We start from the raw sequence: 27,346 nt of genomic DNA on the forward strand, positions 1-27,346 counted from the left end.
AATCCCAAACTAACACATCCCGTAGTAGCAGAAATGATCTCCTAACCAACAGGCCCCGGGCCAGCTTCATCCAGGAGACCCTGTTCCCTGCTGCAAGGACAAATTCGTGTCTCGTGAGATCCACGCTGGCCTCCCCCAAATTGAGCGTTCGCTCAATATTCTGTCCTGGTCTGGAAGCAAAGGTTTGCTATGAGGGGCCCTAGTATCCTTTTTCAGGATAGTTTTCAGACGACTTAAGGAAACTTGTGCAGGGTTCTGCCCACTGGCCTGGCTGGAAGTGGGGGGGGACGGTGGTTGCTTGCGGGGGAGGGTCTCCTAGTGTCTGTGGTTTGCGACTGGGGTGACCTCGCCCTGGAAAATTAAGCCTGAAATCTCTTGCTTTCAGGTCCCACAGCTTGTGTGGATTTTACAAAATCATCATAGTTATACTGTAATCTTAAGAGCTAGTTCTGCATTTTAAGCTAAAAAGCAAGAAAAGAGGGTTAAGAAGTAATCACTTTTCCTTTTTTAATTTTTACTTTTTTTTTTTTTAAAGCGTCCCCGCTGCCGCGAGCTCCAGGCAGCCCCGCGGGAGTAGACACCGCCTGGGGACCCGCGGAGGGGCCCCCGCTGTGACTTTCCATTGTTCGGGAGGCCCGCGCCCGCCGCGCGGCCCGGGCTGAGTCATTGTAAATTCTTCTCTTTGTGATTGCTCTCCGTGAGCGCGCAGAGATGGTTGCTCCAATTGTCATCGTCTTTCCTCGGACGGAAGAAATCTCGTCTCTGAGAATTCTGATTCACGAGTCAGCGAAAACCTGGGTCAAAGCCAAGTTTCCGGAGCGCTCGGAACATGGGCTCCACCCTGATGGGAAGGGCCCACGGCTCGGGTCTGGCCGCCAAGTGGCTGCGAGGGGGAGGGTGTCTCCGGTGTCCGCGGCGAGAGGATCCGCGCGCCGGGCGTGGGCGGCGAGACCGCGGCGCCTGCCAGGCTTTTGAAGAAGGAGTATGAGTGTGTGTATGTGCACTCCGAGCCTCTGTTCTTTGAAACAGGATTTCTTAGAAATATAAAATCCTTACGATGAAAATGGTAGACCTTATCCTGGAGGGAGGGAGTGGAGAGAGCCCAGCAGAACTCAGTGGCGTCGTCCACAGCGTCTGGTTTGCTGGCCAAGTAAATATGGGTCATTTGGCATGGCCTGTGGCCTGACGTGAATATCAACAAGGGCCACTTTGTAGGCCACGGAAATCACTTTATGCCCAGGCTGAGGTGTGAAGTTTGAAGGGTGATGAAGCCGGGGGCAGGGCACTCCAGCGGGTGCCGGAGACCGCGGGTTTCGTGTTGAAAAGCCTGCCTCTCTGCCTGCTTGTGATCTCTCTGTCAAATAAGTAAATAAAACAAACAAACAAACAAAAAAAACAAAACCCAAGATCAAGAGTTGCATGCCCTTCTGAATGAGCCAGCCAGCTACCCCTGACACTTTTAGTTACCAAAGTGATGCACATTCATTTTAAAAAAAAAAAAAAAAAAAAAGAATAATGAAGAAGAGTCACAATTAGAAAGTTAGAAAGTGTAGTATTTCTTCCTCTGCCCATCATTGACACTTTCAGAGTACTGTTTAAAAATTGCTTTTATGATGGGTGCCTGGGTGGTTCAGTTGGTTAAGCGACTGCCTTCAGCTCAGGTCATGATCCTGGAGTCCCAGATCAAGTCCTGCATCAGGCTTCCTGCTTAGCAGGGAGTCTGATTCTCCCTTTGACCCTCCCCCAACTCATGCTCTCTCTTTCTGCCTCTCAAATAAATAAATAAAATCTTTAAAAAATACTACTTTTATCTCATTCTCTCCTGTTCATAGACGTTTATCTTCAGGACAACCCCACTTTCTTGTTTTAATTTTCCCCTTCCCCTCATCTCTACTCTCATGCTCCTTCCCTGCACTGCCAACCACTCAAATGTGTATACTGTATGTTCTCTCTCTCTCTCTCTCTTTTTTTTTTTAAAGATTTTATTTATTTATTTGTCAGAGAGAGAGTGAGCGAGAGCGAGCATAGGCAGACAAAGTGGAAGGCAGAGTCAGAGGGAGAAGCAGGCTCCCTGCGGAGCAAGGAGCCCCATGTGGGACTCGATCCCAGGACGCTGGGATCATGACCTGAGCCGAAGGCAGCTGCTTAACCAACTGAGCCACCCAGGCGTCCCCCTCTCTCTCTTTTTTAAAGATTTTATTCATTTATTTGACAGACAGCGCACGCGCGAGAGAGATAGAGAGAGAGAGAGAGAGAGAGAAAGCACAAGCAAGGGGAGTGAGCGAGGGAGAAGCAGGCCTTCTGCCAAGCCGGGAGCCTGACTCGGGGCTCAATCAATCCCAGGACCCTGGGATCATGACATGAGCCAAAGGCAAACGCTTCATGACTGAGCCACCCAGGCGCCCCGTACTGCGTGTTCTTAATTATGCAAGTATCCTTGCACAATACCACATTTTTTGTATAGGTTTTTAACTTTTGGAAGTCATATAGTGCTGTAAGTCTTCTTACTCAACACTTTTCGAGGTCTCAGCAGGTTCCCGAGTGCTCTTATGTCATGGTAGATATCCACCACATTTAACTTACGTTTCCCTACTGAGGGACATCTACATTGCCTCCAACTCCATCACAATAAACAGTGGTATATTTGCTCCCTTAAATATGAGCAAGAATCATTCTTTGACATATACCCAGGTGTGGGGCATTGCATGGGCTCAAAGGACATATTCTCATGCAAGTACAAACATTTCTCTTTCTAGAACAGTTATTCCAGTTTATATTCTCTCTGCTCTCCTTATGGACAAGAATTTTCATCTTCCCACATCCTTTGCTAACACCTGGTAGCATCAAACTTTCTAATTTTTGCCAATCTGGTGGTTCTAAAGTAGTTTCTCATTATAGTTTTTGTTTACATTTCTGTTTGTTTCTATTAATTACTAGGGTGTTTGATCATCTCTCCGTGTACTTGTTTGACATCTAGTCCTCTGTTAAGTGAATCATCTATTCATTATTTGCTCATTTTTCTCTTGGGTTTTCTGACTTTTTCTTGTTGAACTGCAGGAGCTCTTTGAATATTCTAGATAATAATCTCTTGTACTGACAAGATGTTGCAATCTCTCCTCTGGTCTGTCATCCATTTACTTTGGTTTCTTCTGCTGAACACAGGTAATTAGTATTGTGAAATCCATCTAATTTTGGCCCTATTTCTAGTCTCTAAAGATATTTTCTATTTTTTTTTCTATTTAGCTCCTAATTTTACATTGCTACTATTAACAAACCTTTTCTGTGTATTTATCAACACATACATAATTTGTTTGGTAACAAAAATAGGATAAAACAATGTATATAGTTAGGTAACTCTTTTTCATCCCCCAATAAAACGTATGGACTGTCTTCTATCTTTCCTTTTTTTTTCTTTAAGATTTTATTTCTTTATTTGACAGAGAGAAAGAGGGAGAGAACACAAGCAGGGAGAGCAGGAGACAGAGGGAGAGGGAGAAGCAGCCTTCCCCGCTGAGCAGGGAGCCCGACGCAGGGCTCAATCCCAGGATCCTGGGACCATGACCTGAGCCCAAGGCAGACGCTCAACTGACTGAGCCACCCCGGTGTCCCTCTTCTATATTTCCATTCAGATTTTTCTCACTTTTTAATGTCTGTGTAGTATTCTCTTCTATGAACATACCATTACTTATTTAAGGAAGTTCTTATCGATGGAAAATTGACAGTATTAGAAAAAGTGCTTAGTGCTTATTCAAGTAATTTTTAGGCTAGATAACCCTAAGTAGAATTGCCAGTTCAATGAATTTATTTAATTTTGACTTACAAATTATATTACAAAAATGTTGTAAGGTTTTTTATGCCCAGCAACAGTGTTCAAACATGATTCTCATAGCGAGAGCATAGCATAGGATAAAAAGAGAGTCAGCTGTAACATCAGAGAAACCTGGTTTGAATCTTATCTCTGCCACTCAGCTGTGTGACTTTCTCGGTCTCCTCATCTGTAAATGGTGGCTCTGATGCATTCCCGGTAGGGCTGAGGGGAGGGTTCAGTCAACGTCAAATGTAGAGCCCTCATATAGTACCAGACACTAATTCTCTACTCTGGGAAACTTATAAATATTGTTATAATATTATGACACGAAAGGCTTCTATACCCAGTTTTGAACATGGCTTCGCTTTTTCCTCAGGTAATTTAGTTTTTATTCAGTTGGCAGTCTCAGTCCTGCTTCAATCCATTCCACCCTCTTCTTCTTTCCAATCTCCTCAGACTTCAGTGGACGAAAGGGAAATCAGAAGATTTAGTAAAATGCACCTCCTGTCTGTCCACTCCGCTGGCCAGTCTAAACCCGGTGAGAGAAAATAGCCATTGTTCCTCATTAGCTTCTTTAAGTTCCGTTTTATCGTGTGGGTCAAAACTCAAGGGCAGAAAGAAGAGCTGGTGTCTGAGAGACTCTCCCAAAAAGAACAGAGGCCTGGGGCAGGGGCAATGGCTCTGCAGCTACCATTCTTGCCAACAGCAAAGACTAAAAATGGGTGATGGTTAGAGCCGTCCCTGGGAGAAGAGCCTGTCACAGAAGCAGGAAGTGAGGACAGTGTGGGAGGGACGTATAGAAAATACAAGGTAGATTTGGGGACTTATTTCTCTCTCCTGCATTCTGGACTTTCACTTCCCAATGGGAACAGAGATCCCCCCCCCAGTTCTAGCTTCCCGTCCTGTAATTGGAAACAGCAAGGTTTATGGAACCAAGACTGGAGTATCAACAGCTCTTCTGGAGGGAACCTCCTCCTCAGCAACAGCCCAGGATGGAAGTGCTGGTCTGTTGCACTACACCAGTGTCCTAGTCATTGCAAACTTCAAACTAGCATGTCAGTAGAAATCATGAATTCGGTGTTTCCACAGAAGCAACTGGATTGTGTCCTGGCACAATTATAGGAAACACTGAGAAAATTCACAGAACAAACTTAGAATAATGAAATATTACCAAATATCATCCATGGAGTGAAGATAATGATACAACAGGTTCCCAGCTGGAGTCTTGCTGAGCCAGAGCTAATTTTACAACTAGAAGATGGTAAAAATCTTTTTTTTTTTTAAAATTTTAAATTTTAAATTTTTTATAAACATATAATATATTTGTATCCCCAGGGGTACAGGTCTGTGAATCGCCAGGTTACACACTTCACAGCACTCACCAAAGCACATACCCTCCCCAATGTCCATAACACCACCCCCCTTCTCCCAACCCCCCTCCCCCCAGCAACCCTCAGTTTGTTTTGTGAGATTAAGAGTCACTTACTGTTTGTCTCCCGAGAAGTTAAAAATCTTAAGTGTGCCTTTATGCACAAGGCTGCTTAGAGGATCTTTTCAATTAATAAGAGACAACTTTGGGGGTGCCTGGGTGGCTCACTCGGTTAGGCGTCCAACTCTTGATTTCCGTTCAGGTCATGATCTCAGGGTTGTGAGATGGAACCCCATGTCGGGCTCTGTGCTGGGCTTGGAGCCTCTTTGAGATTCTCTCTCTCCCTCTGCTCCTCTCCACTTGTGCTCTCTCTCTAAAAAAAGAAAAGAAAAGAAAAAAAGAACAGTTTTGTCTTTCAAATAATAATTTGATTCCGTGCTAGAAACAGATATTAAGGAATTTTTTTTGGCCTACTGTAATGATTAAAGCCAGTGAGCTGGGGCAGTTGAGTGGCTCAGTCATTGAGCTTCTGCCTTCGGCTCAGGTCATGATCTGGGGGTCCTGGGATCGAGCCCCATATCCGGATCCCTGCTCAGGGGGAAGTCTGCTTCTCCCTCTCCCACTCCCTCTGCTTGTATTCCCTCTCTTGCTGTCTCTCTTTCTCTCTCTCAAATATATACATACATAAAATCTTAAATAAATAAGTAAATAATTAAAGCCAGTGGGCTTATTTGGTTTTAGTTGGCATTGGGAGGCTGAGTCCCTCAGGGCCAAAGATCTCTCCTTTAACAGTCAGAGAACAAGTCCCTGTTCCCAGCTTTAAACAGGTCTTGTCCCTGCCTTTGCCAGGTGGTTGTATAAAGTGAGGGGAGCTGTGTGCCAATGCTGTACAAACGCTCTTGCCCGTCTGTGGCGCTCTGTATTGGGTAAGGATCACAAAGACAACCTTGTGAATGCCCCGGGATCAACTTCCTGCCTCGGATGGCGAAACGATTCAAAGCACTGCAGACATCTGAAAGAGCTTCTTGGTGCAGAAAAAAGAAAAGAAAAGAAAAGAAAAGAAAAAAGGGCATTATAGCAGATACTGTGTAGGTAATTTATCCAATGTGCACACTGGACTTTCCGGTCACCACATCCCCGATCCTTCACCCAGAACGGTTCTTGAGCGTGAAAAAGACCAGACCGTTCCATCCAGATCACCTTCAATCTCAAGTTCCAGACTGTGGCGTGAGTGTGAAGTCGTTACAGTGCTCACAACCGGGGCTGTTGGTGGTGAGAAATGCAGGGCCCCACAGGAAGACGGGGGTCAGTATGCACCCTTGATGCTGGGAGGCCAGAACTTTTTTGAAAAGCTTGCTTCCGCCCCAAAGAGCAGTTCAAGAAAAGCTTTAACGCGACGTGTGGGAGGGCAGGGCTCCCCCTGCCTGCCGCAGTGCAGCCTCTCCTGGCTTGAAGGCCTTTGAGGGGAAGCAGGGTTGTGCAAGAATGGCTTCTCGCTCTACCAGCACCGACCGCCAGTGACGTGGAGCTTCTGAGTTTCCTCCTCCTCCAACATCAAGATAAAGTGAAAGTAAACAGGCGCTTGGAAAAGTACTAGTGTTTTTCCTCATCAGAGCACACGAAAAAGAGTGGCAGAGAGTTTGTTACATGCCATTTGTTTTCTGCATGGGTGTCCTCATAGCTTTCCAGAGCAGGAGCTTCTAGAAAGTGCTTTCTGTATTACTCAATCTTTAGAGCACAAACTTACATTTGGCTTTTCTGCTTCTGGTTGCTCTAAAAGGCAGAGGCGTCTGAAAGGGCTTTGTGATCCGTCTTCATTTACATTTCTATGAGAGAGATAATGTATTCTTTCACTGAAATTAGACATTTATCCCAGTCTATTCATCTGAGGCAGTAACCGGTGCTCCTCCAGAGCGGAACCGGGCCACTTCCTCTGGGTGCTCTTCCTGCCTTCTCGATACCCTTATCGATATTTTCCTGTTCAGGGAATTTTATTTAGGACAGTGATAAACTTCTCTTGGGAGAGGAGATTCCTGACTTTGCACCAGGGTCTAAATTCAAACCTCTCCATTTCTGATATTTTGAAAATGAAACACAGGCTGCAGCAGCAGGGACCTGACGGTGCTTAATACAGACCTGCGGACTTCCGTCTTTGTCTCCATTTCTTTCCTAACTCTGATTCTCAAGATTGGCTGGCTCACTCATTCCCGCTGGATTTGATTGTTGGGTGGATAATGACGTTTTTACATGGAAGGTATCAAAGGCTAGAACCTATGAAGAAAAATGTTTGATAAATTAGAATGTGAGCTTGATGAGGGAAGGGATTTGCTTTTTTTTTTTTACTGTTGTACCTCAGGTGCAAAGAACAGAGCCTGGCTCATAATGAATGCTCAATAAATATTTGTTGCATTAAATGGGTAAGTATTTTGCTTATCTAGAACTAAGCTATTCTCAAATACTTACAAAACCATTTACCGATGACTGCCAGTTATACATACTTTGAGGCTAGCATATCATTTCTTCATTAAAAGATATTGCTGTTGGCACAGTCTTTTAAATTTTTTTTTTTTTTTGAGAAAAGAACAACACAGGAGATGAAAAATTCAATGTGTAGTCCATTTAACCAAAGGATGATTTACTAAATATTTTTTAAGCAAATAAAATATTGAGACAAAGTATATATTGTTATGAGGGAGACCCATGCTGAGATGAATGAAATGTACCTTGCCCTCAAGATACTTTCGATGAATGTAATAGGGAGATTAGCCACAAACACATTCATACATATTATAAAGAAAAGGCCATGGAGAAGAAAGCAGTCCAGGGAGTCTGCCAGAGCTCCGGGAAGGCTGGCAGGGAAGGAAAGGACTGTGTCAAATGCATATCTGTATCCTTATTGCCTAGCAAAAAGGAGATATTCTTGTTGAATGAATGAATGAATGACTGATCTTTTCCTGAGATTAAAATAAAAAAAAACCCCTGAAGATAAATAATATGATGTTTCAGTGGATCCGAGGAATAGCTCACATCTAGATCAGGGAGATTGGAGGAAGTCAAGGGTCATGAAGGAGGTGGGGATGAAGAGTGACTTTCCAGGTCCAAGGAATGGATTTGGTATAGGTGTGGAGGGGAGGGACAATGTAGAGCACACTGGGGAAGAGTTTAGTAGCCAGATGTACCTTGGACAAAGTGTGGGGCGTGAGGGTGGAGTAGGTGGAGGGAGGAGGGCAGGCTGCTGGGTAGGCAATGGGAAGCCAGGGGACTCACCCAGGGGGAGCATCCTGATCAGGGCGAGGAGGTGTGTGGAGACCAATAACCCAGCACAAGTGGGAAATTGGACAGAAGATCAGACTCCAGGCAGTGAGACCATTTAACTTTTCTATTCCAGGTGGAAACAGAAGTCAGAGAGATCTTACTTAGAAGATGGGAGAGTGATTTAAAAAAAAAAAAAATTCTAGAGACTTGAAAAACTGGAATGGAAAAGACAGGCGGTTCATTCTACACGGTGTTGGGGGTGGGGTGGAGGTGGACGGAGGAGGAATGAAAAATGAGTCCAGCCCCAAGCCGAAGTGACTGGGGAAACGGAGCTCCTAGCAAGAGTAAGAAAAGTGGCGGGAACAGCAGGTTTTATTGGGGGTGGAGGTGGAGGTGAAGGACAGAGGTTGGATTTAAAGTCCCAAGTGTGGAGAAGATAACCAGATGGGGATGTCCAGTGGGCAGCTGAAAACCTGGTGGTGATTACGCAGTCGCTTGAGCAACAGGTGTTTGTTTATTTAAATGATGCTTTAAACAGTCACATTGCCACATGTGGTAAGGTGAAAATTAATTCTCCTTCCTACCCCTGGTTGCCTGTTTTTCTCTCTCCAGGCCACCACTCTTTCTGGTTTCTTGAATATCATGGTAGAGATACTCTGTATGTATTTGTGGTTTTATGTCCCCAGAAGAATTTCATACTTTTGTTTTTAAAGGTTAGAGAAGACTTGAGTGTCTTCGAGACAGGTGGAAAAGAACAAGAAGAAAGGTGGAGATTGAAGAAGCGAATTACAGAGGAATTACTAAGTAAAGAGCTTAGAGCAGTAGGAGAGGGTGTAGGTCTGTGGTGTAGGCATATGTAGTGTAGTATGTGGTGTAGGCATATGCTTCGGGGAGAAGAGCGGGCCCTCTGCAAAGCTAGGAAGGGCAGGCTGATGGCAACAGAGATTCCTCATGCTATCTCCCTTAGATGGCCCGAGTCTCCTTGGCCTGGTGGTGGCACAGAGAGGGACCCGGGGAGATAGCCTGGTGGCTTGAGGAAGATGGCAGAGATGTCACATAGCCAATCAAGATACTAGAGATAACCATAGGACTGTCAGATCCAAAAACCAATCCAAAAATGTTTATTGTGATGATTTATAAAAGAAATATCACCATAGCAATGTAAAGCTATTTACAGATTTAAAAATAAATTTACAGAAATATATCCACATCATATTACATGAATCAGTTTTACTTAAAATGTTACAGGTAGTGTTGAACAAACATAGAAAAACATAAATCAAGTTCTAAATCACATAAATGCCCTCCAAGCATGCTCAAGAGCCGCTGGAAAGTGGTTCGGAGGAAAAACTGGAAAATAGGATTTTAGCAACCGGAAGTAAGGATGATTCCACTACTGGTTGTAGGTGATGGGGCCAAATAAAAGTCACTTCAATTTTCAACTGAAACCAGAAGGTTACATGTAGACAAATGGAAAAAAAAAATTGTGAGTTTTAAGAAAATTTTTTTACTTATTCTGGCGAAGCCCAGAGAACACAGAGAGTTGGAAATTTATGTTCTAATCCACGTGAATGTTGTTTTAATAAAGGATAATTTTATTTGTGGCTGATTGGGTTACATGCCAATCAATGTTCCAGTTTGGGGGTGGTGGGGAGGGAAAGTGTGAGGATTTGTATGGAGACCGTGGAGGTGCCTCTTGCTGCCCTGGGGCCTGCTCAAATCTTCCTCGACACATTAACAACGCCTAGGGGAAGAACACCATCTGAAGACTTGGCACTGACCCTGGCCTTGGATGCCGCCTCTGATAAATGCTGGGCATCGTCCCTGAAGTCAGGGAGGGAATGCTTGGCAGCTGCTTGGGCATGCTTCCCTTCGTGTGGTTGCCAAGCCAGATTATACCGTGGCTGGCAGCTCTGTGGAGATGCTATCGTTTGAGACCTAAGTATCAGGGGCTGTGGTCAACAAATAATTTATATGAGGAAAGTAGTAAAAAACAAGTGTTTACCAAGACCTGAGAATTATTATGTAGTTTAATTAAGCAAAGGTATAGAGGGGTCCATTCAACTCATTCCTTCAAGGATGCCCCTTAAAAATCAATAGAACTTCCCTACTTTATGTTGCCTGATTTACAGCCAGATATATGACCCTCAAGTGTAAGTTACAGGATACATGTTATTAATGATTAAAAATAGCGAATTTTACTAATCTGGCAACTTGTGACATTTCATGATTACAAGCCTTAAAAATTTCATCCAGTTTTTTCTTATATAGACTGCATACACATTTAAAATATCAAAGGCACTTTTAGGTTACATGATAAACAAAAATACTTCAATAGAGACAGGATTATTTATTGGTTCCTTCAGTTTCTATGTCCATGTCGATCGTCGAGAGCCCAGTTTTGCACTTCACCTTTGGCAAATAGCGAGAAGAAAATGGCACCAAACACATTGATAGCAGCAGCGATGTAGAAAACTGTTTGCCATTCTCTAATAGTGTTCTACAGGGAGAAAGAGAAACATGCACATGAAAAAAATTTTGTTTATAGTCAGCTTTATAGAAAAGGTGGGATCACAAGACTGTTACAACAAGTCTCATGATGAAAACAACCCAAGCTCCCTCCACAGTGAAACTGATATATTTGCTCAGTGGAATACTATACAGCAACTAAAATGAATGAGCTACAACAACGTAGATGAAGCTCACTAACGAAATGTTACACAGAAGCCAGACACAAAAGAGTGCATATTAAATGACTGCATTTTTTATCAAACTCGATTATATAAAAGCTCAAAATTACACAAAACTAATCCATAGTGTTAAAAGTAGGAACAGGGGCTGAAAGGGGAATGTCAGCCAGGAGCACCCAGAGGCTTTGCGAGAGAGAACGTCCTGTTTCTTGACGGGTGTTGGTTACATGAGTGTGTGAACATTCATCCAGCTGTATACTTAGGATCTGTGTATTTCTACTCCAACATTTACTCAAAGTTCACTCAGATTTACTCAAAATAAAACATGGCATGGCTTTCAGTCATGTGGTACTAGGAAAGCTGCATGCTTGCCCATCATTTCCCTAGTTCTTAGGTGGGAGATATAAGCCAGATCAAGAAAGGATGAGTTAAGATGGGCTTTGAATTTCAAGTTTGAGGCCCAGCACAGAGAACTCCTGATGGACCCACAAAACAGGACATGGATGAGATCTGCCAGTTAAGCGATCAGCAAAACACAATTGTTGAGCGTATAATACAGTGGTATAAAAACATCAGGCAGTTAGCTAATTTCTGGGTCATGTGACTAACTTAAACCACCATTTTTTGGATTTTGCAATGTCAGTCTAACCAGAATGCTACATCTGCAGCATGAAGAAAAGAAAAAGCAAGCAGGGGAATTGGCAATGAGGAAGAAAAAGGAAAGGCACTAGGAAGCTAGTATGAGGTCATTCTTTTAGGAAAAAAGGAAAATCATGGAGAAAGACAGCACTCTGTTATGCTGATCAGAGATTCATGTATTTTGGTAAAAAAAAACACCTTAGAAATCCATCTTAAATTTTAGTAACTGTTTAGATATGCTAACAATATGTTACTTATTTGTACTTGGCTCATTCTGCAAAGTTTCTGAGGCAGTGCAATAATTTTCAATTGTGAGCAATTACAATTGTAAAGGCAAGTATGTGTTTCTCCTTTTTTTTTTTTTTTTAAAGATTTTATTTATTTTGAGAGAGAAAGAGAGTGTCTGTGTGCATACATGCAGAGGGAGGAACAGAGGGAGTGAGAGAATCCCAAGCAGACCCCACACTGAGCACAGAGCCGGATGCAGGGTTCTATCCCACCACCCCGAGGATCATGACTTGAGCTGAAATCAAGAATCTGATGCTTGGGGCGCTTGGGTGGCTCAGTCGTTAGGCATCTGCCTTTGGCTCAGGTAATGATCCCTGAGTCCTGAGACCAAGCCCTGCATCAAGCTCTGCATTAAGCCCCGCACTGAGCCCGGCATCGGGCTCCCTGCTCAGTGAGAAGCCTGCTTCTCCATCTCCCACTCCTCCTGCTTGAGTTCCTTCTCTTGCTGTGTCTCTCTCTGTCAAAAAATAAATAAATAAAATATTTTTTAAAAAGTCTGATGCTCAACCGACTCAGCCACTCAGGGACCCCTGTGTTCTCCTTTAAAAAAAAAAAATATCCTTTTAATAACATTAAACAAATGCTATGATAGCCTATCCAAATCCAGTTCAGTTCCCACTTTATAAACATTCAAGACTTTAACTGAGGAATCCAGGTATTCTTAGCAGAAATACTATGATTATCCATAATAAATGAAATTAATACATGGTAGTACGTTGACTTAGGTTCCTGTGTTGCCACAGTGCTCTGCAGAGATAAGGTTAAACATTTCTGACATGTCCACATGGAGACACAGAATTCTAGGGGGGAAAAAATCACAACTTTCCCAACATCCGTTTCTATTAAGTGAGAGAACATAGTAACAAGGAGGCTTGGGTTCATTCAAGTAAGGAATCAGAAATGGTGGGAGCAGGGGTGCCTGGGTGGCTCAGTCTACCAAGCGACCGACTTTTGATTTTGGCTCAGGTCATGATCTCAGGGTCCTGGGATAAACCCTCACGTTAGGCTCCCCACTCAATGGGGAGTCTGCTTGTCTCCTTCTGCCCCTCACCCTCCGCCTGCACGAAGGAACAAACTCTCTTAAATAAATAAATCTTGAAATGAATGAATGAATGAATGAATGAATGGTGGGAGCAGAGAAGAAATAGGAACACTCATTGTGGTGAACACATACACATCTGAAATCAGTATATTTAGTAATAAGAAAGGTGGTAAGCATATTCTGAAATTCTTAAGGATTAGGTGGTGTTAATCTGATCACAGAGACAAAGAGAAAATTAAGTCTTTTAGAGCTTTAAGTCAGCCACTTGAAAAATATATTTCAACAGGCTTTAGATTTTTTTAAACAGAAATTTTGAGTCAGAGGTCTTTTATTTTTCTTTCTTATACACTGTGAGCCACTGGTACAGTGCTGAATCTCTGCTGACTGATGTAGCACCACGCTGCCTCCCCGCTGGAGGTGAGACCACCCCAGGGCCCACTGCATTTCGGAGGCTCAGTGCCCTTCCCACACCTTGCTCACTCCTCCAGGGCTCCTTCCCCACAAATTGTGTGCGCTCTCCCCTGTGCCCACAGCACCCTGCACACTTTTTTTCCCCCTGCGGCATTCGTCACTGTACTTTAGCTATTCGATTATGTGCCCTCCCTAAATGAGGATTTTCACAAGTGCAGAAGCTTGTCATTTTGGCTTTGGATCCTCAGTACCTGCTATATTAATAGTCACTCATGAAATGCCTGTAGAATCCGTGTTTGACCATTTCAGGGCTCGCTAACTCATAAGGCAGCCCTTTCCACAGAGTAGACAGCTTTTAACAGAATTTTCCTATTGTGTCCTCATTACTTCTCTTCACCTGTCTTTGTGGAACTGCCAAGAATAAGTCACCATCTCTCGTGTGGTCGTCCTTCAAGATGTGAAGACACATGCCATGTCTTCTCAAGTCTTCTGCTCCTCTCAGTGGTGATCACTTCCCTAGTTCCTTACTCATTCCCACGTGACTTCCCGATACCTCACCGTTGTGGATCCACTTCTTGAATAACTTTCCATTGCCAGTTTTGATTTGTTTAAAACAAAGATACAAGTTACTTACCCTGTAAAATATCACCACTTTTAAGTACTTGTGTGGTGTGAGCTACAACAGCTTTGTTGAACTTAGTTCTGTTGTTTTGTCTAAAAACCAAGGGGTGTTCTTGGAAAATATATTTTCCTGTCCAGTATGGCACTTACCTTTTTGCTGATGTAAAGAGCTGCACAAGAATAAACATTCAGAATTTTACTCTCAATTAAAATATACTCAAATTTTGGGGCGCCTGGGTGGCTCAGTGGGTTGAGCCACTGCCTTCGGCTCGGGTCATGATCCCAGGGTCCTGGGATCGAGTCCCGCATCGGGCTCTCTGCTCGGCAGGGAGCCTGCTTCTTCCTCTCTCTCTTTCAGCCTGCCTCTCTGCCTACTTGTGATCTCTGTCTGTCAAATAAATAAATAAAATCTTTAAAAAAAAAAAAAATATATATATACTCAAATTTTGACAGATGTGCAGACTCAAGTGAATTGTGTAGACGTTTGCGTATATAAGCAAATTATCTACTTACATCAGGGGTCAGACTTTTAGCAATGACAGGCCCAGCCATTCCTGGAATAGTGGCAAATGTATTTGTGATGCCCAGCAGGATACCAGCATACCTGCAGAAAACATTTTCATAGAGATTACTGTGTTACACATTGAAGTAGCTTCTTTCAACAGATAGCTGTACTACGTTCAGAACAGTTTATATTTTTGTGAATTTTCATGTTTAAAAGAAATGTTTTACCAAGCTGGACTGAATATATTTAGCTGGTGAAAAACTTGCATTTCAATAGTTAATAAGCATTCTAATATTACATAGGGGAACGTCACCACTGAAATGAAAATCCTCTTTATAGTGATTTAGAAAAGTGTTGAGATTGATTTTCGTACAGGGTACAGGACTGTGTTAGACAGGAAGTTTGATGTGTCTTAAGATTCTTTAGTTTTTTTTTAAAAAAGGAAGAATTTATTTCCTGATTACAAAATCTATTTCATTGTTGAAAATAAAAAAAATTTAAGAAAATAAAATTACCTTTGAGAGAATTGATATTAATACTTTGATAAATATTTTAATTATTTTTATTTATATGTATATATTTCTAATATACTATTATGAAATGAAATAATATTGAACATAGCAATTTCCGATTTACTTATTCCACTTATCATGTATATGCATATAGCTAAGTCGTTGCATACTTCCCAGAGGTAAACAAGTTTGGTATACATTGTATGGGTGTATATATAACAAAAAATGCATTTTTAATAACTCAGGGAAAGTTGATTTATGTTAAGAATAAAGCTTAGAGGAGTTAGATATTCTTAGTTATGTTTAGATGCAAATCTTTAAAGGAAGAATTCCTGCTTGTATTTGGAAAGTGCTAATGGTCTGATTTCTCCAATATATAAGGAATGTAAACTAAGGAAGGCTGAATGAAACGCTTACTTTCCATAAAGAAGTCATATTGAACTTCTAGTCAGGAGACCTAAAGATCCTGTGACTTCTAGTTCTACCATTGACCATCTATGTGACCTTGGCCAGTCAGTGATAGGTTATTTCCCTTATCACTCATGGGTTCATAGATGTTCACATGTAACGTACCTGCTGCTCCCATGTGAGTCCCCCCAGCACCCACCAAGTACACTAAAACATTATTTTTGAGTATAACATACATATGGAAATGAACACAAACCATAAGTGCACAGTGTGATTAATTTCTATAAAGTGAACAGAACCACGTCACTAGCACCCAGTCAAAATACAGAATCTACTAGAATAAACTTTTTTTTTTTTAAAGATTTTATTTATTTATTTGGCAGACAGATCATAAGTAGGCAGAGAGGCAGGCAGAGAGAGAGGAGGAAGCAGGCTCCCCGCTGAGCAGAGAGCCCGATGCGGGACTCAATCCCAGAAGGCAGAGGCTTTAACCCACTGAGCCACCCAGGCGCCCCTGGAATAAACATTTTTAAGGATATTTTACACATGGCTGAACTGCCTCTCAGACTGTATAAGCTTTAATTTGAATAATCATAATTTTTTGAGGTCATTCCTACTCTAAAACTTACGAGGATGGCTTAATGCTTGCCCTTAAGGAGACTATAATCATTTGCCTGATTTGCAATGGCCTCGCCCTCCCTGGTCCATCTACCTGGTCTCACTACCCAGTGCTGCAGACTGTGTCACTTCGGATTCCGGCAGCTCCCACCCAGCTGCTCCCATCTGCTATGCTCATTCCTGTTATCCTCCCTCATACTCTACTCGCTGTCTGAAATCCATATTCCTTCTGTCTAGACCACTTGCTCAGTACCTCTTCCGCGAAGCTTCCTTTGTCTAGTTCAGCTCACACTGAGCCCTGTCTTCCCAGAACTTTATTAAGTCCTTAAAGCCAGTGCTATGGGTTCTAGGAGGTAATTGTTCTCTAAGTCAAGTTTGCTAGTTCAGATTCCATAGTCTCACTGCAAAGTCGTGCTTTATTTCCCTTTATTATTTGCAGGGCCAGCACATATATGCTCGTTCAGTACATGCTGACAAGAGAAGTGGCACATGACCCGCAGTTGTTCCAGGCCCTGACCATGGAACCCTGGGGCACTGGCTGTGCTGGCTGCTGGTGCTTTGTCTCACAGACGCAAATACCTCTCTTGGGTACTGGCTCCAAAGCGTGCTGATTCCTGATCCAAATGGAACCACACAGTATGCAACCTTTTGGATTACATATGGGGTTTGCTAAACATCCCAGGGACGCCTGGGTGGCTCAGTGGGTTCGGCATCTGCCTTCGGGCTCCGGTCATGATCCCAGGATCCTGGGATCGAGTCCCGCATTGGGCTCCTTGCTCAGAGGGGAGCCTGTGTCTCCCTCTGCTTGCAGCTCTCCCTGTTTGTGCTTTCTCTCTGACAAATAAATAAATAAAATCTCTAAAAAAATAAACAAATAAACATCATTCCAAGTTGTTGTGTGTATCAATAGTTTATTCGTTTTTTATTGCTCTCTCTCTCTTTAACTGAAGAAGCTGGGATTTTGTCCTATAGAGAGTCCTGCATTCTGTTTTGTGTAGATTGCATCCCTGAGATACCATATAACATAATCTTACGTTCCCTGTATTTCCTGTACACTGATAGTATCTAGACCACAGATCTCAGAGCATGGGTTAGAGTTAGTTTTGATATTTTTAGCGAGAAAATTTAAAGATGATGGTGGAGTTAAAAATTGGTGAACTAAGTAAATGGCATTTATAATTTTTTAATAAAAGTCATCTAGGTATATACAAAGTCCAACCAGAACTTTTGTTTTGAGGGGCACCTGGGTGGCTCAGTGGGTTAAAGCCTCTGCCTTCGGCTCAGGTCATGATCCCAGTGTCCGGCGATCGAGCCCTGTGTCAGGCTCTCTGCTTAGCGGGGAGCCTGCTTCCTCCTCTCTCTGCCTGCCTCTCTGCCTACTTGTGATCTCTGTCAAACAAATAAAATCTTAAAAAGAAAAAAAAAAAAGAACTTTTTTTTTTTTGAGAGTGAGAGCAAGCACAAGCAGGGGTTGGAGGAGTAGCAGAGGGAGAGGGACAAGCAGACTCCATGCTGAACACACAGAGTCTGTCATGGGACTCAGTCTCAGGACCCTGAGATTATGACCTGAGCCAGAATCAAGAGTTGAGGGCAGAACCAACTGAGCCACCCAGCTGCCCCAAGAACTTTTCATTTTCATGAAATAATCAGTATTATCATAAAATAAAATACAATTCTGGTCCAAATTAAAGAAGCTCAGTATTTATTAGTCCATCCAGTCTTATTGTGGGGTACTATTATTTCTAGTAGTATTTAGGATCTAGTGTCTTGGCTGCAGATGATTAATCTGCAATTTCTCTCCCCATTTTCCTTGTGGACAAGTGCCTGATGTGGACTGAACTGTGTCCTCTCAAAATTCATATGTTGACGTCCTAACTCCCACTGTGACTTCTTTGGAGCTACAACTTTCAGGAGGTAACGAAGGTTAAAAAGTGTAGGGTCTTAACCCAATAGGATTGGTGGCCTTGCAAGAGGAGGAAGAGAGAGACCTCACTCTATCTCTGTGAGGACTGACCAAGGAAAGGCTATGTGAGGACACAGGGAGAAGGGGGCCATCTGCAAGCAAGGAAAAGAGCTCTCACCAGAACTTGACTATGCTGAGACCCTGATCTCCAACGTTGAGCTTCCAGAACTGTGAGAAAATAAACTTCTACTTTTTTAAGCTCTCTGGTCTGTGGCATTCTGAATGGCAGTTGACTAATACGGTGCCTAAATAAAACATCCTGCTGAAACCAAGTCAATGATCTACAACCATCACACATTTTTATGTTCAAAACTCGTTCATACTGGATATAGTAACAAAAGCGTACAGCACAGGTCTTTTTGGCTTATGCCCTTTAGGGAGTGTATCTTAAATTAACCAAGCTTGGCAGAACATGTCTTTTTTTTTTTAGTTAAACCATTAACACCTTGGCAGTAGGAGGAACCAACTGCAATGTTGCCAGGCCTTTTCAGTGACAGATATTAAGTGCAGACGAACGCTGTGAAATCCTAAATGTCAGCACCAAGAAACTCATTCAAGTATTTATATTACACTTGGCCAGGCAGGGCCATGAAAGATGGATGACTGCTGGGGAAAAAAACATGTTGTACAGACCCAGTCTGTACTCTGTGCTGGTGCAGTACTAGCGTGCTCTGGGATTAATCTTTAAAAGTCTCTCCAATTCCTGTGTATCTGGGCAACAAAATTATCCACAGAAAATCTATTTTAATCTAGAGAGGAAAAGGCTTGGAAAATACCACAAACACATCTTTATGTTAATAGGATTACTGATTGTGTATTGAAAACCCTATGTCAGGCGTGGCTCTAAGTATTTTACACATATCCCATTTTAATAGTAAAATCCACTCCATAAGGTAGGGATTCCTATCTCCAAACTACAGATGAAGAAAGACTGTAAAATGTTACGCAATTTGTCTGACTCCAAATCAGTACTTAAGTAATACAAGGTTATAATCTCTTATGCTGCCTGAATAATGCTGCCACAGTCATCACCGAATTCAATCTAAAGGAATTACCAGTTTTCTTGAGCTTGATTTTTCACCATAAGCTCCAGTGCTGAATGCTTAACAGTCTGTGGCCCTCAAATATTCTTGTTCTAATTACCAGAGCTTTATCTAGTGCATGGGCACTCAGTTGTTAACAAAGAAAAAGCAACTAAGCAACAACGTGGTCAAAAGATAGGTGATCCCCCAGTTAACCAAGACACGGAGAACTAGAAACAACCTAGCATCCTTTGAAGGAAGAAATTCTAGTTGGAAAATAAAAACCGCAAGCTCTTCTGAAGGGCTGAATCAAAATATAAGGGAGGGAAATCATTTTGACTTTGATGAGATGACCTTACATTTGTATAGCGATATATTTTTAGAAGTTACTTACATATGCTGTTCACATATACATATATTGATTACTACTATATATCTGGAGGTAAGTACATGGTGCACATGTGTACTTACCAACTTCTACAACTACTTGTTGAAATCATTTATGTTACTAAACTGTTTGGTTTCATACTATATCTAGATAAATGTCTTTTTTGACTTACAATTCACAGAATGCCAGGGCTAGAACAGGGTCTTCAAGATATGAAGTTTAACCACTCAGCTGAGGCCTGAAGACCAGTTCCAGGATCCTGTTTGGCCATTATCCAGTATATGCTTCAGGATGTGACCTTACCATCCTCCCAAACTACCAGAAGCTTCTACAGTGCAAACAGGGACCATATTACCTTCGTGTCTGTGTCTTCAACATTTGGTAGAATGCCTGGGTACAGTGTTTGTTAAATGACTAGATCCTTTAATCATGACACTGAAATTTAGTAATTACACACCCACCTAATTGTACATACAATTCATCTTTTTCCAACTTATCCAAAAGGTTATCATGGGAGATCTACTTGAAATCCTCATGTACCATATTTATTGTGTTCCCTCTCTGTATGAGGCTAAAAATGTTGAGAAATTAGACCATTTTGCTCTTTTGGCTGTTAATGATCCAATGGTTACTCCTCAGTAATCAGACTTTTCTTTTCCAAGAGCTCACCAATCAGCCCTTTATTATTTTACTTGGATTGATTTGTAACCCTGGTCATGGGACCTGACTCAAAGTTTCCCAGAAAATAATAGTCTATTGTGTTATGTGCAAATGCACTTACGATAATGAGCTAAGTGTATAAGCAAGTGTATATGTGTTCTACAAGCTTATAAGGTAGGTACTATGTGTGCATGTATATATATAAGTATATATACACATATATATTCCCCCTCCCACCTTCCCAGAAGTTCTTGCCAGATTCCAGAGCTCCTGAAGGACTGAAGGTACCTGATTAATCCTGAATTACATTTCAGCTCCATGAAATGGAGTGGGTGGCTCACTACCTTTTTTCTGGCTAGCTGGCTAGTGAGCCAATTTTATGTTCCTTACAATTTTTACTTCTCATATTTATTTACTTAGTTTTAAAATAAACTCGCATAAACTGAGGCAACCAGAGTATGTATCTGTTCTTGGCAATGAGTTCTTTTCCCTGAGTTTTCAAAATAACTACTAAACGATGACCAGTTTTTAAGATCTTCAAAAGACAACCTGATGTAGCAGAAAGATCCTTGAATCATGTTGCTGAGACCTGGATTCAAATCTCAGGTCTGCCATTTCCTAGGGGTGACTTTGGAAGCCACCCAACTCCTCTGTACCTGAATTTCTTCATCTTCAAAATGAGTTCTTCCTGCTCACATCTCCATGCATTGTAGTGGACATTACCAGTGGCCTCCTCAGCATCCATTCCCATGAGGTTTGGGGGATACTGACTCCTTCACCTCTAACTTTAGGGTGGGTGTTAATTGTCCTAAAGTCAGATGGTATTCTCTTGGCTGCAGGGATTGGTTCAGGGGTGGTTATGTAACTTGCTTTGGTTCAATCAAAATGAAGCCTAGGACTTACTATCATGGTACAGAGAGAAAAAGATTCTTTTCTTCCTTGACCAATGTGAGTAAAGAAGCATGCGATTCTGGTAGTTACTGGCAATCATTTCATTGTGTGATTTAAGAAGCACACCCAGTCTCAGGGTGAAACTAATATGAAAGCTAGAGAGTGGAAAAGAAATGAATCTTTGGTAATATTAGTGGACAGCTGATGTCAACTCTTGTCTGAAACCAACTGTCACTGGATTTTATGCTAAAGTGAATCAATAGACTGTGCTGTTTAGCCAGCTTGAATTAAGATTTCTATTACTTCAACTAAAAGCATCTGAGAGATAACACAGTCTAGATACCTCGTGCCCAGACCCTCAATTCCCATATCCCATATTCATCAATCCTCAGCTTGTTAAAATCTCAAGCCTAAATCAATCCTACAGCACATTTTCAGTCCTACACTTGGGCTGCTGAACACCACTGAAAGAACAACTCTGTAAAATAGAGAAGTACAAAATTCATCTCCAATTGCCTCTGATCCTTGTCAATGCCAAAAATCCCTTCAATGAGTTCTTATTGACAATTTTCCCCGGTAGCTAGTTTGAACTTTTATGATTCTCAAATCTTTCTTCTTCACCTATCTTCTTTCTTAGTCTCAGCAATGAACTTGAGTCCCATGTCACAAAGAAATCAAAGACTGACAGTTAAGATTTTTCAACTAGTTATCTACTGCTACACTATAAATTACTTCAAACCTTGCAGCTGAGGACAACAAATATTTATCCTCTCACAGTTTCTGTGGGTCAGGAATGTCGAAGTGGTTTAGCTGGGTGGTTCTGGGTTGGATTTTCTCATGAGGTTTCAGTCATGTTGGCTGGAGCTGCATTACCCTCTTCTAAGCTCATTCATGTGGCTGCTAGCGATGGCCTTGGTTCTCCCCAAGTTGGCCTTGCCGCAGAGCTCCTATGTGTCCTCCCTACATGATAGATGAGTCATCTGAGAGAGACAGAGAGCAAGGAAGCTGTTGTGATGCCTTTTAATGACCTAGTCACATATCACTACTTTTACCACATTCACTAGAAACAAGTCACTAAATCCAGCCTACACCCAAGAGAAGGGGAAATAGGCTCCATCTTCCAAAGGGAGAAGTGTTGAAGAATGTGTGGACATATTTTGAGTCACTACGATTCCCATGTTCTCATCTCACTCAACTCAGAACTTTTCTTTAACTGAACCCACCTTACTACCTTCCATTTCTTCTTATTTGGAAGGTAATCCCTCTACCTGGACTCTGAGTTTCATCCCTTCCTGACATCTACCAACCACTAGTTGTCACTTCTTCCTTTCAGCTTTAACCTTTCCTTGTTTATTGGACTTCTTTTCTCACTGCATTTACAACCTGGGTCTGTTTCACCTTAAACAAACAAACAAACAAACAAACAAACAAAACCCAGTCAATCTTCCATCAATATGTGTCTCTCTTTAGTTTTTTTCTCCTTCCCTTCATAGTTTATAGTTTTGAAACAGTTGTTTATTGGCAGTGGTTCTCAAATTTTTAAAGTCCATGAAAACCACCAGGAGGAGCGGCAAAATGCAGATAGATTCTTTCCCTAGCCCTGTGATCCGTGATTCTGCTTTATTGTTAAGAAGCACTCCTGATGGGGCGCCTGGGTGGCTCAGTGGGTTAAGCCGCTGCCTTTGGCTCAGGTCATGATCTCAGGGTCCTGGGATCGAGTCCTGCATCAGCCTCTGTGCTCAGCAGGGAGCCTGCTTCCTTCTCTCTCTCTGCCTGCCTGTCTGTCTACTTGTGATCTCTCTCTGTCAAATAAATAAATAAAATCTTTAAAAAAAAAAAAAAAAGAAGCACTCCTGATGATTTTGATGTGGACAGGCTAAGGATCACACTTTTGAGATCACTGCTTTATCCTGATGGTCTTCACTTCCTTATCTTTCCATTCATTCCTTACGTCACTGCAGCTTAGCGTCCTTCTCCTTGTTCTACAGAAGCCTTTTCACCAATATGTTTAATGAACTTCTCCATCTGGAGAGGAACACTTTCATTCTTGCTTTACTTGGCTTCTCTGTGGCATCTGACACTGTTAATCAAGCCCTCCCGTTGGGAATTCCAGTCTCTACTTATTTTCCTTCTCTTTCTCCTGTTCCTTCTTCTCAGTTACTCTTGCATCAGGTTCTTTCTCTTGATGAATTCCCAAGATTTTCATCATTTCCTGAGTGTTTTTTATCCAATTCCATGGCTTTATCTACAACTCATGTGTTGTAGATCTAAATCTTTTATTAGATTTACATCTGAATCTTTAGATGTTGTAGATCTAAATCTTTATCTCTTATCCAGAGCCCATTCTTGAAGATTGGATGATCTTGGCTTTCTTTCTTTCTTTTTTTTTTTTTTTTAAGATTTATTTATTTATTTGACAGACAGAGATCCCAAGTAGGCAGAGAGGCAGGCAGAGAGAGAGGAGGAAGCAGGCTCCCCGCTGAGCAGAGAGCCCAATGCGGGGCTCAATCCCAGGACCTTGAGATCATGACCTGAGCCAAAGGCAGAGGCTTTAACCCACTGAGCCACCCAGGCGCCCCGATCTTGGCTTTCTTGACAACACATTCTTAATTTTCCTTCTATCTTCCCTGTTGCTCCTTTTTAGTTTCCTTTTCTAGTTATTTCCCTCTTTCTTTGTTTGCCAAGATCCAGTCCAGGGATCACTTGTCACTCTCTCCCAAGGCAATTTTTGTCTTTCAATGTTTTAAAATGTGTATTATTATTCCTTATTTTTCATTTCCAATCCAAATGCTGAGATCCAGATCCATAAATCCTACTGCCTTTAACTACTATTTTCTAGATGTTTTCACAAATATCTAAAATTTAACATGTCTGAAATGTTTATTTTCCTCCAAGACTCTTCCTCCTTCAGGTATCCCAGTTCCAATAAGTGGCACATCCATCTATCCAGCTGCAGATACAGAATGCCTGGAAATCATCACGTTTGATCTCTCCTTACTCTTCAGGTCTAATCTATTGTCGAGTCCCATCTATTGTATGGGTGCCCTTATAGGAAGAATGAGAGACACTGGAGCTCTTTCTCTCTCTGCACACATGTGAGCATGCCTTCAGACACATGAGGGAAGCGCCATGGGCGCATATAGCAAAAAGCAGCCCATCTGCAAACCAGGTAGTTCTGACAAGAAACTAAACATGCTGGCACATTGATCTTGGACGTTGAACTGTGAGAAAATAAATTTCTGTTGTTTAAGCCACCTAGTCTGTGGTATTTTGTTCTGGCAGCCTGAGTAGACTAAGACACACACTGATTTCTCTTCCTACTCATATAAATTCTTCTCTCAGGAACACTATTCCCTTTTTGCCTGGCTAACTTATTACTTTTAAAATAATTTTTAAAAAGATTTTATTTATTTATTTGAGAGAAAGAGAATGAGAGAGAGCACAAGATGAGGGAGGGTCAGAAGGAGAAGCAGACTACTGTTGGGAGGGGAGCCAGATGCGTTACTTGATCCTGGGAATCCAGGATCATGACTTGAGCCAAAGTCAGTTGCTTAACCAACTGGGTCACCCAGATGCCTGTGCCTGGCTAACTTTTTTTTTTTAATTAATTATTTTTATTAACATATATTATTTGCCCGAGGGGTGGCTAACTTAACACATTCCTTAGACTTTAGCTTAAATGTCATTTCCTCAGACAGACCTTCCTTTACTCCTTCATCCACATTATATCTCTCTCTTGTATTCTCTCGTTTTTTCTTCAGAAAGTTTTTTTTTTTTTTATCTGTGTGAGCCTTTCATTTCTACCATCCTAGACTAAAATCTTCACAGGCCAGAGCTGTGTCTTTTATGGCTGGTAATTGGCAGGTATTTGATAAATATATGTCGGAAGACTGACTTATCATAATATCTTACAGTTATTTATTTTTTTACTGCTTTTTTCCTGAACTAGACTGATCTCGTTGCACACAGGAGCTGGGTGTTATTTTTTGTAGTGTCATGGAGAGTGAGCTCAACAGACATGTCTGTTGTAGGAGGGACAGGACTTGACTAGACCAGGGCCTTGCAGCTGAAGATGCACAAGAATCACTTAAGGACCTTAACATGCAGTTCCCAGTTCAGCAAGGCTGGGGTCAGGCCTGAGATTTCTGTACTTTGCACAAGCTCCCGCGTAACACCAATGCTCCTGGGCTGTGGGCCACACTTGGAGTAGCAAGGAATGAGTTACTGTAAATCCGTCCTAGTTCTCACTTTCTATGATTCTATAAACTACATAATGGAACAATGTCATTTTGTTTAACTCACTTCAAGAGAAATCCCTTCCAGATTCCTTCTCTAATCAGTAGCATTAAAGAACATATTTCAGTTCTTTAATTATTTGCTATTTCTTTGAATCCTTTCTTGGGTAATCAGTCTTTGTTCCTACTTTATAAATCTCAAATACATGCCTCACGTCACTGTGCAGCAATTTGGTTAGGCTTCTTCTATTCTCTGTCCCTCAGAAATGACATCTCATTTCTTTATTCCCTCAGTTTCAAGGGGCTCTTATTTCTGTTCTGTTTGTATCGGATTTTTTTTTTTTTTTAAATTCATGAGAGACAGAGAGAGAGAGAGGGAAGGAGAGAGAGGGAGAATCAGACTTCTTGTGGAGCAGGGAACCCGACACGGGACTCAATCCCGGGGTCCTGGGATCATGACCTGAGCTGAAGGCAGATGCTTAACCAACTGAGCCACCCAGGCGCCCCTGTTGTGTTTGTATCTGATTCAGATATTTTTTTCCTTTCCTTTTTTTTTTTTTTTTTTTTTAAAGATTTTAAGCACTTGAGAGAGAGTGTGCGCAAGCATGAGTGGGTAGAGGCAGAGGGAGAAGCAGGCTCCCCGCTGAGCACAGAGCCCTACATAGGGATCCCATGACCCTGGGATCATGACCCAAGCCAAAGGCGGATGCTTGACACTGAGCCACCCAGCTGCCCCTGTATCAGATCTAATTATCACTAAATTGAGCAAAGTTTTCTTGAAGTTAATTTGCTTTTCAAATTCTTCCTTTCTTTCATCATTACGTTAAACTACTTTTTTTTTTTTTTTTAAAGATTTCGTTTATTTACTTGAAAGAGAGTGAAAGAGAGTGAGCAAGAAGAGGAGCTGGGGGAGGTACAGAGGGAGAAACAGATCCCCTGCCGAGCAGAAAGCCCTATGGGGCTCCATCCCAGGACCCTGCAATCATGACCTGAGCTAAAGGCAGACGGTTAACTGACTGAGCCACTCAGATGCCCCTAAACTTTTTCACTTCTTAACTCACCAATAAGTATACTCAATAAGCATTTCCTAGCTTGTAAGTTACAGAAAAATTCTTCCCTCTGTTTTGATTTTTTTTTTGACGAAAGACTTTGGTATATTGTAAACAATTCAACATTAGACATTTGGTCTCATGATAAAACCAGAGATTATTCCTTCAACAAATGTTTACTGAGCACCCTCTATGTGCCAGGCATTGTAATAAAACTTTCATGCATGGGGGTGCATGGGTGGTTCAGTGGGTTAAAGCCTCTGCCTTTGGCTCAGGTCATGATCCCAGGGTCCTGGGATGGAGCCCCGCATCACGCTCTCTGCTCAGCAGGGAGCCTGCTTCCCCCACCCCTCTCTGAGAGCCTCTCTGCCTACTTGTGATCTCTCTGTCAAATAAAAAAAAATTAAAGAAAAAACCCAACAACTTTCATGCATGATCAATTTTGGGATGTGAAATATTACATTCCTAGATAGGATAAGACATATTTAGAGTTTTCTTTTCTTTTTTTTTTAATCACAATAGACTTTTTACATACAGTGTAATATTTTTACTATTCTGATTATCAGATCCTTATACTTTAAAAATGTAATTCACCATTACATTAAAAAAAATGAAACATTTTATATTTAAGTGGGATTAATGTAATCTTCTAGTTTAAAAATAAAAATCACATGAAACTATACAAGAGATGTTTGAACTTCAGAATTTAAACACTGCCAAGACTGTAACTAATGGGTTTAATAATTAATCACATCTATTTCTGGTTCTGAAAGTTTAAATTGATTTTAAATATATGAAATACTATGACAATAATTAACTCAAGAAGGTACCACTTTCTCTGTAAAATGGGTGGCTATTTAGTCAGTATATAACCAATTATTGTTCTTACAAATTTCTAATTACCAACAAAAACATTACTGTCTAAGGCAAGTAGTTACCATTGTTAGTTAAATAAACAACTGCCAGATCCAA

The 27,346-nt window shown here is 41.7% G+C and overlaps 1 protein-coding gene and 1 long non-coding RNA gene across 3 annotated transcripts in view; both read right to left on the reverse strand.

Annotated features, from left to right (window-relative positions):
• Positions 1 to 3,552: 3,552 nt before the first annotated feature.
• On the reverse strand, positions 3,553 to 5,443 carry LOC116588850. The gene is made up of 3 exons (XR_004285110.1): positions 5,406 to 5,443; positions 4,980 to 5,059; positions 3,553 to 4,337 (listed from the first exon to the last, which is right to left on the reverse strand). It is a non-coding gene; the product is annotated as an uncharacterized LOC116588850 (long non-coding RNA).
• A 4,089-nt stretch (positions 5,444 to 9,532) lies between these two features.
• Positions 9,533 to 27,346, reverse strand: part of SLC17A5 (solute carrier family 17 member 5) — a 50,413-nt gene continuing 32,599 nt past the window's right edge. For both annotated transcript variants that reach the window (XM_032340476.1, XM_032340477.1), the window contains exons 10-11: positions 14,637 to 14,727; positions 9,533 to 10,932 (exon numbers count right to left, since the gene is read on the reverse strand). In XM_032340476.1, coding sequence (XP_032196367.1) covers positions 10,795 to 10,932; positions 14,637 to 14,727 — 229 coding nt within the window. In that variant the 3' untranslated portion in view covers positions 9,533 to 10,794. The remainder of the gene's footprint in view (positions 10,933 to 14,636; positions 14,728 to 27,346) is intronic.

This window comes from Mustela erminea, chromosome 4 (genome assembly GCF_009829155.1).
Source record: "Mustela erminea isolate mMusErm1 chromosome 4, mMusErm1.Pri, whole genome shotgun sequence".
In the NCBI taxonomy this organism is placed as follows: Eukaryota; Metazoa; Chordata; class Mammalia; order Carnivora; family Mustelidae; genus Mustela; species Mustela erminea.